The 15,455-nt window shown below is 39.5% G+C and overlaps 1 protein-coding gene across 7 annotated transcripts in view; it reads left to right on the top strand.

Annotated features, from left to right (window-relative positions):
* The window catches only part of CPEB3 (cytoplasmic polyadenylation element binding protein 3), a 199,305-nt gene extending 184,094 nt beyond the window's left edge, over positions 1 to 15,211 (top strand). For all 7 annotated transcript variants that reach the window (XM_055334401.1, XM_055334397.1, XM_055334398.1 and 4 more), the window contains one exon: positions 12,158 to 15,211. In XM_055334401.1, the coding sequence (XP_055190376.1) occupies positions 12,158 to 12,385 (228 nt within the window). In that variant the 3' untranslated portion in view covers positions 12,386 to 15,211. The remainder of the gene's footprint in view (positions 1 to 12,157) is intronic.
* Positions 15,212 to 15,455: the final 244 nt, after the last annotated feature.

The raw sequence follows: 15,455 nt of genomic DNA, 5'->3' as shown, positions 1-15,455 counted from the left end.
AGAGAGAGAGAATGTGCGCGAGAGAGCATGAGCAGGGGGAAGAGGGAGAAGCAGATTCCCTGTTGGTCAGGGAGCCTGATATGGGGCTCAATCTCAGGACTCTGAGATCATGATCTGAACCAAAGGCAGACATTTAATCGACTGAGCCACTCAGGCGCCCCTATTGAAAGCAATTTTAAAAGCTTAAAGCACTCAGTATATAGTGGTACTGAGAATATATTAATTTACACAAAACCATGACTAATATTTGAACTCTTCTGGAAGGTACTCATAAGACAATTAATTAGAATTTCACATGATTAAAGGAGTTATCTATGTCAGGCAAGACAGGGGTAACATTGGTTGGTTAGCTCAGTTTTTGAAAGAAGAGAAGGAGCTCTCAGTAGGTAGGTCTGGCCTGCCTTGAAATCTGTCCCTAAAATTAGTTCCCCTAAACCATGATTTCCTAAATTGTTCTGTGTAAAACATGAGGCTCTTTCAATTTTAATGACTATTTTATTTTTTTAAAAAAACTCTTTTACTGAGTCAAATGAGTTTGGAAATGCTTTCTTGAAGAAAATTAAATAAGCAGGTATGTTCTAGAACTTCTTAGAATCTTTTATATATCAGTCTTCATTGTGAAGACCCAAGAAAGAATGCAGTTTTTCATAAATGTTTTGATCATATAACTCTTCTGAAATTTACCATCTCTTGGGAATAATGTTATAAGCGACCCACTTGAGAAAATACTGTGTTTTCAATTTCTTCATGCTCAAATTCAGAAGTTTAATGAATGTAGTGTATGTTTATGTATGTAGTGTTGGTTTTAGGTTCTATTGTTGTTTCCAATTTTTATTAAAATTCTAGTTAGAATGAATGAATGAATGAATTAAGTAAGTAACCAAGCAAGCAAGCAAGTAAGAGAGCACCTGGGTGGCTCAGTCAGTTAAGCATTCTCCTTTGCTCTTATCATAATCCCTGGGTCATGGGATCAAGCTCCCATATCAAGGAGCCTGCTTCTCCTTCTGCTTGGGCTCTCTCATTCTCTGTCAAATAAATACATAAAATATTTGGGGCACCAGGGTGGCTCAGTTGTTGAGCTTTTGCCTTTAGCTCAGATTGTAATCCTGAGGTCCTGGGATCAAATCCCTGCATCAGGCTCCCCACAGGGATACTAGGTCTCCCTCTGCCTAGGTCTGTGTCTCTCATGAATAAATAAATAAATTAAATTAAATTAATAAAATATTTTAATAAATAAATTCTAGTTAGTTAACATGTAGTATAATATTGGTATTTCAGGAGTAGAATTTAGTGATTGATCACTTACATACAACACCCAGTGCTTATCACAACCAGTGCCCTCCTTAATACCCATCACCCATTTAGCCCATTTCTCCCACCTCTTCCCCTCCATCAACCCTCAGTTTGTTCCCTATTGTTTACAGTCGCTATGCCTTGTTTCTCTCCTTTTTTTCTTTTCCCCCTTCCATATGTTCATCTGTTTTTTCTTATTTCCACATATGAGTGAAGTCATACGGTATTTGTCTTTTTCTGGCTGACTTGTTTCACATAGTGTAATACCCTCTAGTTCCATCCATGTCATTGCAAATGGCAAGATTTCCTTCTTTTTGATGGCTGAGTAGTATTCCTGTGTGTGTGTGTGTGTGTGTGTGTGTACACCATTCTTCTTTCTACATTTATCAATCAGTGAACATTTGGGCTCTTTCCATAGTTTGGCTATTGTTGATAATGCTGCTATAAACATCAGGGTGCATATACCCCTTTGAATCTGTTTTTTATTTCCTCTGGGTAAATACCTAGTAGCGCAATTACTGGGTCATAGGGTAGTTCTATTTTTAATAAGTAGTGATTGTTTTTCCTTTTCTTAACCTGTTTTTCCCAAATGTGTCCTACCTACCATGTATTTTCTTTTTTTTCTTATTGTGGTGAAAAAGCACATGAGATCTACCCTCTTAACAGTTTTTAAGTGTACAATACAGTATTGTTAACTATAAGCACTATGTTGTAGAGCACATCTCTATAAGTTTTTCACCTTGCTTAACTGAAAGTTGATACCCTTTGAACAGCTGATACTTTCCCATCCCCAGTCCCTGGCAACCACCATTCTACTTCCTACTTTCTATGAGTTTGACTACTTTAGATCTGTCATATAAATTGACAGGTCCAGTATTTTCCCTGTAAGCATCTTGCCATAGATATTTTTGCCACAAGCATTTTCACCACATAACTAATTGGCCTTAAGGCAATTTTGCCCTAAAATAAAATTAAAAAAAAAAACTGGTCTACAATTTGGTTTGACAGTTTGGTTGTCATCAGCTGGTTGACAGTTTGATTTCATTTCTCCATTGATGCAGTACTCCCATTTTTATATTATATAAATCTTAGCCCTCCTAATGGTCTACACAGTTGCACAAAGTTTTGAACTCACATTTCCCATAGAACTTTGGAACATCTGTCATTGGACATGTGACAACATGTCAAGAACAAACAATGGTGTAGAAGGGCTTCACAAAGCAATACAAAGCTCACTCACAAATATGCATCCTAATAACCTCTCTTAATGGAGGAAAGAATTTCAGTGAATAAAAGAAAAAGCATGATATCAAAGAGATGAATCAACAAGCAAAAAGAAATGTTTAATACTCTGAACGAAAGCCATTGAAGATAAATGCTTAGGTATAATCCACAAAATAAAATCAGTTATTTGTGCAATATTGCCATGTATTTACACCATACATTTTGAATGTATTCAGATATTTTGTATTTCACAATACATTCATTTTAATTTTATTACCATTTTCATGTTTCATTATGTCCTTTTTAATGAACGTTCCTTTTTTTGTTTCTCATTATTTTTTTACAATAAAATTGCTTCACAGCCAATTAGTTATGCAACAAAAATGTTCTGGTGAAAATACTTAGGGCAAAGATACTTATGGCATTTTATGTGCGCTTTTAAAGAAACATAAATGGATTTATGCAGCATTCATCCTTCTGTGACTGACTTATTTCACTTAGCATAATGTCCTTAAGGTTCATCCATGTTGTTGAGTGTGTCAGGATTTCCGTCCTTTTTAAGACTGAATAAATATATCCCATTGCGTGTGTGTGTGTGTGTGTGTGTGTGTGTGTGAGCACGTTTTCTTTATCCATTAATTGTTCTATGGACATTTAGGTTGCTTCCACATCTTGGTTATTGTGAATAATGCTGCAGTGGATGTGGGCCTGATTTCAATTCTTTTGAATAAATACCCAGAAAGGGGTGCTGGATATATATTTTCTATCTACAGAGAGTTGGAGTGAGGCAGAAGAAGAACAACTGTATGTCCATGGTGGTAGTGGGACATTGAAGGTGTGTTTGATGATTCCCTTTAGTATCCATAGTTCTTCTGACTACTTGAGATTATCTGGTCTCTCTCTCTAACATACCAGTCTCCATATATGTGAGAAGGGAAATCCATAGTTTTGAAATGAGTATATGATTGACAAATAATGTTCCCGTGACCATTCTGTTTTAGCTGAATGCAGAGGACCAGAGAGACTGCCTTTCAGTTAGCTAATTTGAGGCTCTCTGATAATTTTATTTAGGGAACATTGTGATAGCTAAGTCATAGTGCATAATATTTGCTTTGAATTGCATACTTTAGAATAACCCATTTTTTATTTAATGAGATGTTATCCATTGCACCTTTCTTTGCAAGCACTTCAAATATTTCACATATTTAATCTTTTTTTCTCTCTTCCCAGAAACATGTTGGGTCTGAATTTTAGCTACAGACTGTCAGAGGCTTTATATTTTTAGCCTGCATGAAGATTAATATGACCCAGTAACCATATGAACAGAAATGCTGATGATCACTGTGTCCTCAGCCACAGCTGGAATATATATGATGACTCAATAGCAAAAGATGTGAAGGTTATGATGGCCTGTTCCTAGACTAGTTCTGCCCCCAGCCTTGGTATTGGGGCTCTGACAGCCCAGCTTTTATTCCGCCGCTGCTACTGGTCCCTGCTGGATCTGGCTTGAAAACCTCCCAGCTGTAGCTATAGCTATGTTTGATTTGACCCTTTGAGAGGAAGCAGCACCCAGAAGTGAGTTCAAATGTCATCTGAAGTAATCCTTCCTGGGCTCATTTTGAAGCCCTGGGGATCTCAGAACCTTTGACTAGAAATAGTTTTTTAAATGGAGTTTGGGCAATTTAAAGAAAGCTATATCCCTCTTCTCTGAAGAGCCTGGAACCATTTTGTCTTGTCTCTCCTTCCTAGTCTTGACCCTTGATTTCTCCTGTCCTGTTCTCTCTTTTTATGTCTTTTCTCTTGGAATTGAAATAATTTTTAATATGAAAACTCATTAGAATGATTTAATGTTGTTCTTTCCTGCTCATATTTGAGGATAGGCTGTTTGTGAGAATACTAATGGGAAAATGAGCACCTCCATTTTTCTAAGTACTTATCTTAGTAGGACATTCAAGTTCTTTAACCCCAGAAGTCCAAGTCAATTAGCAGTTTGTGGGTGGGTGCTCATTCTCACTTGGAAGAGCTGGTGTAAACCTCTCATAGGGTAGGAGAAACTGAGGCCTGCAAGACTGTGATATAGCCAGTGAATGGAAAGAGCCAGGGCACTCCACGCTTCTGTGTTCTGAGAGGGTGGTGAAGCCATAGCAGTTATGCATGTCACAGATTTTTAATGATTTTCGTACCCTTTGTTCTCCACATGATACACTGTTCTGCTAAGAACCTGGTTTGGGACTAGTTTATATCCTCAACCCCAGCCCCATTCTCAATCAGTGTGAAAAAACCAGACTAGGGAGTGGATCTATGGATTGCGTGGGATACTGTCAGCTGGCCCTTTGTTTCATGAACAAGTTACCTTAAGGCCAAACAGAGCACTCACCTATCTCTCTGCACTCTATAAACATATGGCAAAGGTGTCAACATAAGCACATTCTGAGCTGTGGGAAGGACACAAGGACAATTTTAAAATCTTTCTTCCCCCTTACACTTAAGAATATGAAAGACAGTGGGTCCTATCCTACTATCTTTTTACCTGAAATCAGGTAAAAAGAAAATTCAAACCCTTTCCCGTATGTTTTTTTTAATCTACCCCAGATTGCTTCTAAAATTAATAACTGTGAATTTGCTATATCTGGAAGGTTGTGGATAACTTTGTTGCTAAAGAAAAGCCATTTTCACATCACTGCTTTAATTTCCTAGGCATCTGTCATCTGCTTTCTAAACAGCAGGATTCCAGCTCATGGTCTGTTGAAAAACTGAAAATTTATGTCTGAACAGTCTTAGTATTGCCTGCTGGTAGAGGACTTATATTAGCAACTGTAAAGACACCAGTTTGGTGGGAATGTTAATGAGGTTACTGTGGTTTTTAGGCATAGATAGATGTACTCTGTGACACATGCCAAGGACATTAGGAGCACATCATGTTTACAAGCTTTAATACACCAAATAAAATGGTTTTTCCAGGAAGCATGTTGTTCAAGATGATAAGAAATGGCCTACCTGACTTCTGAGCAAGCCTCTTCATTTATCCCTATCAAAATATACCTGTTGGCCTCTTTCTCTGATGTGTCCACTCTGACTCCATTATCTAAAATCTTTACTTCTGGGGGATCCCTGGGTGGCTCAGCGGTTTGCCGCCTGCCTTTAGCCCGGGGCGTGGTCCTGGAGTCCTGGGATCGAGTCCCGTGTCAGGCTTCCTGCATGGAGCCTGCTTCTCCCTCTGCCTGTGTCTCTGCCTGTGTGTGTGTGTGTGTGTGTGTGTGTGTGTGTGTGTGTGTGTGTGTGTGTCTCATGGATTTATTTAAAAAATAAAAAATAAAATAAAATCTTTGCTTCTACTCACCCTCTAGCCCCTTGTTAAGCATGCCTTACCTGCCTGGGGGTGGCTTGCTAGGTATCTGACAGACTTAATTTGGTGGTTCCTGTGGCCATGGGGGAGAATACAACAGGGACCATTCTTTAGCTGTCCTTAAGAGGACTTTTAGCACATCATTCAAACTGAGCTTTTATCTTGGCTAATGCCCCCCTTCTCATTTCTACAACCTTTCAGGCTCAAGAAGAGGGAATTCTGGACCTGTAAATTGTTTATGTTCTCCCTAGGTATCTCCTCTCTGCCACCAAGAGCTATTTAGTCATTGCTTTATTTATATTGGAAGGTCATTTTGTTGACTGATATCAAAAAAACTCCAGACAGATATTTTCTCTAGCTTGTTAGATACAAAACAGTGTCAGCACTGAGAACGGTTTGTTCAGGTATGGCTTTCTCTTTGTCATTCTAAATATATTATTCCCTTTATCCAGTTTACAGCTGCTTATCCATATCAATCCTTCTTATCCTTAATGGTTTTCACAGTTCATCAATAAGTTCCACATATTTGTCAGCATCCTTGGGTGTGGTCATCTCCTTTAGGTGTGTGTTATGAATCCAGATTCTCTGTGTAGGAAGTTTTCATCTCCTGTACTTACAAATCCCTTTAAAGCATAAGGTCTATTTGATGATAAGACTGGCTTTGCATAGGATTGTAGTATTTGGACTTTAATAATGGAAGTGTAGATCAGTAATATGATCCCAATAGCTTGGTATCTCCGTGTGTTAAAGTTTATTGATACTCCAGGTGATTTAGTTGACTAACAGAGAAATCCATTTTTATTTTAATAGCTACATGTCTGTGTATTGAGAAAAACAATCTGGATAGTCAAGTAAAACATCATGTAGGGTAGCATTAAGGTAAGGCGAAAATTACAAATGGTTTGGGAGTGCCTTTAAGAAACTCAGGGGCACCTGGGTGGCTCAGTCAGGCAGCCAACTCTTGATTTTGGCTCAGGTCATGATCTCAAGGTTGAGCCCCATGTCCTGCTCTATGCTCGGAAGGGAGTCTGCTTAAGGATTTCTCTCCCTCTACCCCTCCCCTCTCTCTCTAGCTCTCTCAAATAAATCTTTAAAAATATAAATGAAATAAAATAGTTAATTTTTTAATGAATTTAACCTCAATTTAAAAAAATTAAGAGCACTTGAGTGGTTCAGTGGTTCAGTCAGTTAAGCATCTGTGATCTGCCTTCACCTCAGGTCACAATTTCAGGATCCAGCTGTCTCAGGCTTCCTGCTACGTGGGGAGTCTGCTTCTCACATGTTCTCTGCTCCTCCCCCTGCTTATGCTCTCTTTCTCAAATAAATAAAATCTTTTAAAAAATTAAGCTCTTAAAAAAAAACAGAGGAAAGATAAACCCATACAACCACAATACCATTTTTACACCTGAACAAAAGTAACCTTTTTAAAAAATATATATTACCAGAGTATCTCCTTTGTGCTAGACTTGAATCTACATGCTTTTTTTTATTTGTATAAATAAAAATTCTCCTTACATGCTCTTTTTAAGTTTGTATTTGTATTTATAATTAAATGACTATTGTCTTTCTCCTCCAGCAGCTTTCTTTTGCTGAATGTGAATTATTTGTTCAGACCAGTTCTCTCTCTGACCTGGAGTACCCTGAGTATAGTGGTAGTAGCAAAGTGGTCTTCAGCTCCTGGACTTGAGGAGGTGGAAAAGCAGGCTGCTACCTGTTCCCTGAATGCCCTGCCTCTACCAATAATCCTCTAGTTTCAGGGCAGAGGGGGTTCATTCCACCATTTTGATTCCTTGTTGACTTTCAGATGCAAGGAGATCAGGCCAAGTTAGGTATACTCTCATAAGCCAATAGCCTCATTCCCACAAGAGTCCACAACCCCTGAAGACCCTTTTCTTTGGACCAGCCACTGTCCTGTCTTGCTCCAGGACTCTGTCATCAAGTTGCTTGAAGCTCAGGAGAGATGTTGACCAAGGAAAGGCTCTAGATAAGAAATGCCAGAGGAGCAATAAGGAGTATTAAGCTCAAAGGAGAAGGGAATAGATCCCTGTAGGACTGAAATAGTTAAGGAAGGCTGGGCCTGTAATTGATTTTTGACAAGGTTGCCATTCATTGGGTAAGGAACAGTCTCTTCAACAAATGGTGCTGAAGTATCTGGATATCCACACGCAAAAGAATGAAGTTAGACCTGTGCCTCACACTATATACAACATTAACTAAAAATCAACATAAATGCAGGAGCTAAAACCATAAAACTCTTAGAAGGAAATGGGTAAATCTTTATGACCTTGGACTTGGCAGTAGAGTCTTAGATATGACATCAAAAGGAAGAGCAACAAAAGAAAAAAATAGATAAATTGGACTTCATCAAAATTAAAAACTTCTGTGCATCAAAAGACCTTGTCAGCAAAGTAAAATAATTTAGAAAATATTTGCAAATCATATGTCTAATGGAAGTCTAGTATCTAGCAGATATAAAGAACTTACAACTCAAGAACAAACAGACAATACAATTTAAAAATGGGCAGGGGATTGTCCAGTTCTAGAATGACAATAGCTGTTTATAATACATACAGATATGAAAAGAGCAACTAAGGAGATTCAAGTCTAGCACAGAGAGACATTTTGGTAATTTTTTTAAAGGTTACTTTTGTTTAGGTATAAAAAATGATAATAGAATATAGTTAGTTATATGGGTTTTCCCCCTCCAGTTTTTTTAAGAGCTTAAATTAATTTTTTTAATTGAGATCAAGTCATGAAAAATTAACCATTTTAAAGTGAACAATCCAGAGCACTTAATATATTCATACTGATTAGACCTTTTTCCAAAGAAGATATACATGTGGCCAGCAAGCACATGAAAAGATGTTCAGTGTCATTAGTCAGTAGAGAAATGCAAATCAAGCCACAGTGAAATACATCTTCACACCTACTAGGATGGTAGATCACAAAAATGGAAAACAACAAGTGTTGATGAGAATGTAAAGAAATTAGAACCCTGGGACACTGCTGGTGGGAGTGTAAAATGGTACAGCCTCTATAGAAAATAATTGGGCAGTTCCTCAAAAAGTTAAACATAGAATTGCCATATGCCCAGCAGTTCTACTTCTAGGTATATACTCAAAAGAATTGAAAACCAGTGTTCAAACAAATACACGTACGTACATGTTCATAGCAGCGCCATTTACAGTAGCCAAGAGGTGGAAACCTCCCCATCAGTGAGTGAATGGATAGACAAAATGTGTGTGTGTGTGTGTGTGTGTGTGTCTGTCTGTCACACACATACACATGTATAATGAAATATTCAGTCAAAAAGAAAATACTGCTGCATGCTACATCATGGATTGAACCTCAACTTATGGTGATAATAAGTGAAAGATCTCAGACACAAAAGATCACATACTGTGTGATGCCATTCATATATAATATCTAGAATAGGTAAATCCATAGGGAAAGAAGGCAGGCAGGCCATCGACAGGGGTTGGGGAAGCAAGAGGAGGGATAACTGTTCGGTAGGCAATGGATCTCCTTTGGGGGATGAAGCTGTTTTGGGACTAGATAGAGGGGGTGGTTGTGCATGGTACTGAATGATCACTTTAAAATTGTTAATTTTATGTTAAAAAGAAAAGACCACGCATCCCAGCGGTTAAGCGCCACCTTCGGCCCAGGGTGTGATCCTGGAGACCTTGGGATCAAGTCCCATGTCAGGTTCCCTGCATGGAGCCTGCTTCTCTCTCTGCCTGTGTCTCTGCCTCTCTCTTTCTCTGTCTCTCTCTGTGTGTCTCTCATGAATAGGTAAATATTAAATAAATAAATAAATAAATAAATAAATAAATAAATAAATAAATCTATCTTTAAAAAAAAGAAAAGACCTGGCCTCTCAGTAGGTACATAAAATTGAGTGGATTGAGCATTTAAGGTGGAAAGAAGGTACAAGTAAAGGTAGAGCCCAGGTGGAGTTTGAGTTGGGGCCCAGCTAAGGAGCCTGGGGCAGATGGTGCAGCCTCCAGCTTATGTCTGAGTCCTGGGAAGCAGAGCACCCTGTCAGACTCAGGCAGCTTGGCCTACTCCTGTCAGCACTGAAGAATTGGAATAGCTTGTGACCAGGGAAGGAACACTGCGAGCAGATTAACTGAAAGGTCAGCATGTCATTGGGGGAGCCAGGGAAGGCCTGGAGCTTGGTGGCTGGTGCAGAGGCTGTCTGTCAGTAGTGAACGTACCTGGGACAGGCTGGGATGGCCAGGACTAGAAGGGATGCAGGAGGAATCCAAACCAAGCCAGGCCTGTTCTGCAGCTTTATGATATTGACCTCATTTAATCCCCCTAGGAACCCCATCAGGTGTGAATTCTCCTTTTCCCCCAGTGCACAGATGAGGACTAGGCTCAGAGTGGCCTTGCCTAAGAGAAATTTGCCTCAGGTTGCGTAGCTACTGACGTGGCCCAGAGGCACTACAGTTTTGTTTTGTTTTTTTTTTTAAGATTTTATTTATTTATTCATGAGAGATACAGAGAGAGAGAGGTAGGGACACAGGCAGAGGGAGAAGCAGGCTCCATGCAGAAAGCCCGATGTCGGACTCGATCCCAGGTCTCCAGGATCAGGCCCTGGGCTGAAGGCAGCACTTAACCGCTGAGCCACCTGGGCTGCCCCCAGTACAGATTTAATTATGATGCAGAGATCAACGCAAAAGATGTTTTTGAAGCCCATTCACTAACTTGTCAGGTTGAAGAGGGGGAGGAGATTGGAGGAAGGGAACTCCAGCCAGAGGACATTTCCCCCTGGGTAACCAAGAGCTGCTACAGGTCTTCTCAGGCGGGTCTTCCAAGTTGGAGTACCTGGCTGGCCATTGGTCCTGTGGACTGGAGCTCATGGCCAGAGACAGAACTCCAGAGGAGGCCAGCAGAGGGGCCTTCCCATGGAGGAGAGGAGCCAGGAAAGTTGAGTGTCTGATCCTAGGTAGGCCATCTTTCCTGCTCACCCCGTTCTGTCCACCCTGCTGCCCTGCTCGTGCCCTGCTAGAACCTCCTGGCTGCACCCAGAAGCAGGTGGAATCGCCAGGCAGTTACCCCCTGTCCCAAAGCCCAGTGTCCTTGTCTCTCTAGTAGCCATGGTGTCACTCTTCCCCAGAATCGTCCTGGAGGGCTGCATGGGAAGGGGCCGATCACAGACTTGTCACCTTTGTGCTAATTTCTAACATTCAAGATGCAAACACGAATGATGTCCCTTTTCTGCGGTTCTAGGAAGAGGGCATAGGGAAAACTCTGGCAACTTTGTTCTTCCTTGCTTTTGGTTTCCACTATACCACATTGCTTTGTTTAAATTATGAATTGTCCCCTGAAGGGCTGTGATAGGAGATTAAGGAATAAAGTCCAAAAAATATGAAAGTCTCAATTATTATAGCTTAGCAGGTCACTAGTCCCCTCCACTTTTCCCTCTAGTCCCTTGGGCATGGTGTGATAGACCTGGGATGACAGACTTTTGGAAGCCTTGTCACTAAAACACTAAGGCCTCGAGCCTCGCTGTGGTATCACATCCCAGCCTGTCTTGCCAGCCAGTGTGACTATGCCCCGCCGGGCTGGCTCACACCACACCATTCCCCAACTTCACTCCTTGCCTGTGCCTGTTTGTGAGCTTTGTCCCAGCTGGTTCCTCTTCCTGACCCCCTTTCTCTCTCGCCCCCAATGGCCAATGCCGCCTGGCCTTCCGGATCCAGGTCCTTGTATATGCACTACCTCTCTTGACCTGCAGCAGCACCCTTGGAGGCGGGCATCATTGTGCCCATTTTACAGATATGCAAATATGTGTGCACTACTATGTATAAAATATACCCATTTTACAGATTCACAGAGCGAAAAGCGAACAAATGCAGAGGGAGGTTAAGAATTTGCCTGTGATCACACAACCTGTAAATCAACCAATTCCAAAGTGAAGACTCGGGCAGCCCAGGTGGCTCAGCGGTTTAGCGCCACCTTCGGCCCAGGGCCTGATCCTGGAGACTCGGAGTCGAATCCCATGTCAGGCTCCCTGTGTGGAGCCTGCTTCTCCCTCTGCCTGTGTCTCTACCTCTCTGTCTCTCTCTTTCTCATGAATAAAATAAATAAAATCTTAAAAAAAAAAAACACACAAAGCGCAGACTCTCAGGTGCCGTCCAGTACCACTGAATTCAAAGTACTGATTTGTACTTTGACTCACACCTTTGTCTGCCTGACACACCTTAAGCTATACTGTAAGTCCTCAAAGGAAGAAACATGATGAAGCTTTGCTAAACATGTTTTCCTGTCTCTTCTCTTTGGGTACAGGTGGAAGTGAAGCCATATGTGCTGGATGATCAGATGTGTGATGAGTGCCAGGGCACGCGCTGTGGCGGGAAGTTTGCCCCGTTCTTCTGTGCCAACGTCACCTGTCTGCAGTATTACTGTGAATACTGCTGGGCGAGCATACACTCCCGTGCGGGGCGGGAGTTCCACAAACCGCTAGTGAAGGAGGGAGGCGACCGCCCTCGGCATGTCCCGTTTCGCTGGAGCTGAGCCCAGGGCAGACCCAGCCACAAGTACTGGAGTAGATAACAAGGAGGGAAAAAGAGAGGGCACTGCCTCAGGGCTTACAGTGTTCTGGAAATCTGTGCATTCGTTCTCGATTTTTAAAGAAGAAATGGGTCTTTTTATTATTACTATTATTTACAGTCATATTACTGAACTCAGTCCAGTATAATGCAGAATTGCAGAGTGTATAACGGTACTGATTTGCACTTTGATTCACACCTTTGTCTGCTTGGTACCTTAATTTCTTACACCTGATTTGTCACTCGTAGACTGCCATTCTCATCAGCGGCCATCAGGTTGACGTCTGTGATTTTTTTTTTGTTGTGTTGTTGTTGTTGTTGTTGTTGTTCTGATTGTTTTTGAACTGGAGCATGCACTTATTTTCAGAAACTTAGAGAGTTGCCCCTAGGAGAAGACTTACCAAAGGTAATACTCATGAGTAGGTGGCAGATGTAGCAAAAACTTCACAACAGTTCAGCAATCATTAGTTGGGGTCATTTAGAGTAAGGGTAACCCTTAATGAAAATAGGCCTTTAGTTTTCTATTTTGACATGTAAGGATACCTCATAAGCTGAATCTTTATTTTTCCTTCATGTTTGATTTTTGTTTTGCTGAGGATTTTGATTAGATCTTTTAGTGTTATGTAAATTTATGCTGCAATAGCTTTTGCTGCTATTAAGATGGTATTATTAATACCATAATACTCTCTTCAGGCTAAGGTATCAATTTAAAGAAACCCAACAACACATGTTTGTGATTTAGGGGTAGAATCAGCTGCCGAAAGGAGATCAGAGTAGACAACAGAAAGCTTCAACGGAAGGTCACTATTTCTGACTGCATGTTTACTTAATCAGGTTGCTGCATGCAATAAATTTTATATCCAATGTCTAGTATAAAACCTTCCCACAATGCACAAATTAAGAATCTATATAAGCTATAAAATACTGATTTTTTAAGAGTTTTTTTCACTCAAAAGAATTGGTAATTGACTGGAGGAAGGCATGCCTCAATAAATGGAATGCTTCTGAAATTAGGAAGAGCCCATAACAGAATGACCTATATTACAACCAATATAAAACCTAGGTGTAGGATATTCTTAAAGCAAATTTGTGGATGGTAGATGAAGTACTTTGCGGTGCTCTGTTATATATTGTGCAATTTATTTTATATAGTAAAGTGATTATGTCTAACTGTGATCAAACTTAACTGTTTAAAGCCTCTGTGTCAGACATTAACGAACTTGACAGTTCATAACTGGTATACTATTAACTAACACATGAGCTCTTAGTTACAATCTCCTAGTGCTCGCACCATTTTACATTAGCTTCAGACCTTGTCCAGAAAACCAAAGAGCTCATCTTAGCTTACAAACACTAGGAATATATACAGTATATAGAGATAAGATGTCAGATTGACAGACTAGGCACATTTTAAGAAAGTTGCGTGGCAGTGATGCTAAAGAAATGTCTCTCCAAAACAAGATGGCCTGGGCAGGGTTGGTTGTCTGGGTGAGAAATTACTTAATTCCCTGGATTTATCCTGTAAAGCTTGAATAGAACTAAGACCTGCTATAATGACCGTGGACATTTTTTTAGCATTCACTCTTGGGCTGCAGATAGTAATATATAAACACAATGATTGTGAGACTATGTAAATCTTTCTTTTCTTTTTCTTTTTCTTTTTTTTTTTTATCTTCTTCCTATGTTTTGGAATTCTGGGGACAATCTGACTGGATATGACACTGCAGAATAGATTTAAGTCGCTGTGTTTTATGTGCTGTGATGTCCTTGTCCTGTGTCTTAAGTTAATACTGCTTGTTTTTTGTTTTGTTTTGTTTCTCCAGTGTTTAGTTGCAATTACCAGCTTTCAAACTATAGTTTGTTTTCAAAAAGGAAAAAACAAAATAGTTTTTTACTGGATTAAAAATGCATATTAGAATTCTCCCCTTTTGAGGTTACCTCTGGGCTTTTTGGTAATAATTGCTTTTTTCCAGCCCAGCTGTGGTTTTCTGTTTGTTTTTTTCTATGTTTGTGGTTTTTTTCATCTGTACAAGAAATTTTGTTATGCACTACTACTTTTTGTATTCTAGACAGTTTTCAAAAGTTGGCTGAAGATTTTTTTGTTTGTTTGTTTTTAAGGAAAAAGGCATGCTTTCTGACTGACATGATCTTTTGCAATACCTCAATTTTGAAATATAGGAAAGAAAATGATATTTTCTAAGTAAGTTTATTCAGAAAAATATATATTAATTTAATTCTGCAAGAAAAAATGATTTAACAGATGGGTAACTTTATTTTTTTCATGCTTATTTGTGTTTTTTGAAAATGAAGAAGTTAGAGCTTTATAACTATAATATTAAAGATCATATCTAACCTACAGAAATCTACCTAATTATGTGAAAGAAGCAAAACTTTTTGAAGAAGCACCCCTCTTTCATGTACTAAAACAACACTGAGATCTAAAAAAAAAAAAAAAAAAAGCTGGAAGCTTTGTACAGCGGGAAGCTGATGTGGAGGTGAAAACCATTGTCATGAAGAATAGGTTACAAAGAATAAACTCCCTTTGGTGCTGAAAGTTGTGGATAGATGGTGGAGACTACTTTCCCTTCATTTGTATATTTATAATCAAGTGTTGATTGTGCTCGGCTGACCAGGATTGTGAAAGAGTTCTTCTGTTTGTATTTTTTTAAAGAGAACTTTTTTAGTTTATTAAATTATAACATGTTCCCTTTTGTTTTGTAAATAAATGTGCCCCCAAGTTGTTAATGTTATATTAAAAGAGAGGGTCCTTCAAAAAAATTATTTTTTAAAACACAAGAGGTGTTCTGACCTGCAACTTGACTGGGAAGCCCCTGGGTATCACAGGTCCTGTTGTGGCCTTTCCTTGATGTGACACTTGAACTAGTCGATTTTTTGAAGGCTATAACCTAACCTCGACTATTTGTTGTTATGTGCAATACTGTTTGTACTGTTTGTATAAAAAATAGAAAAAAAAAGAAAAGAAAAAAGGCATAAATCTTTATTGCAGATTTATTTTCATTGCAAACTTTAGACAT

Source organism: Nyctereutes procyonoides, unplaced genomic scaffold, assembly GCF_905146905.1.
Source record: "Nyctereutes procyonoides isolate TBG_1078 unplaced genomic scaffold, NYPRO_anot_genome, whole genome shotgun sequence".
Lineage (NCBI taxonomy): Eukaryota > Metazoa > Chordata > Mammalia > Carnivora > Canidae > Nyctereutes > Nyctereutes procyonoides.
The sequence above is the reverse complement of the archived record's forward strand: the minus strand, read 5'-3'. Positions and strand labels throughout refer to the sequence as shown.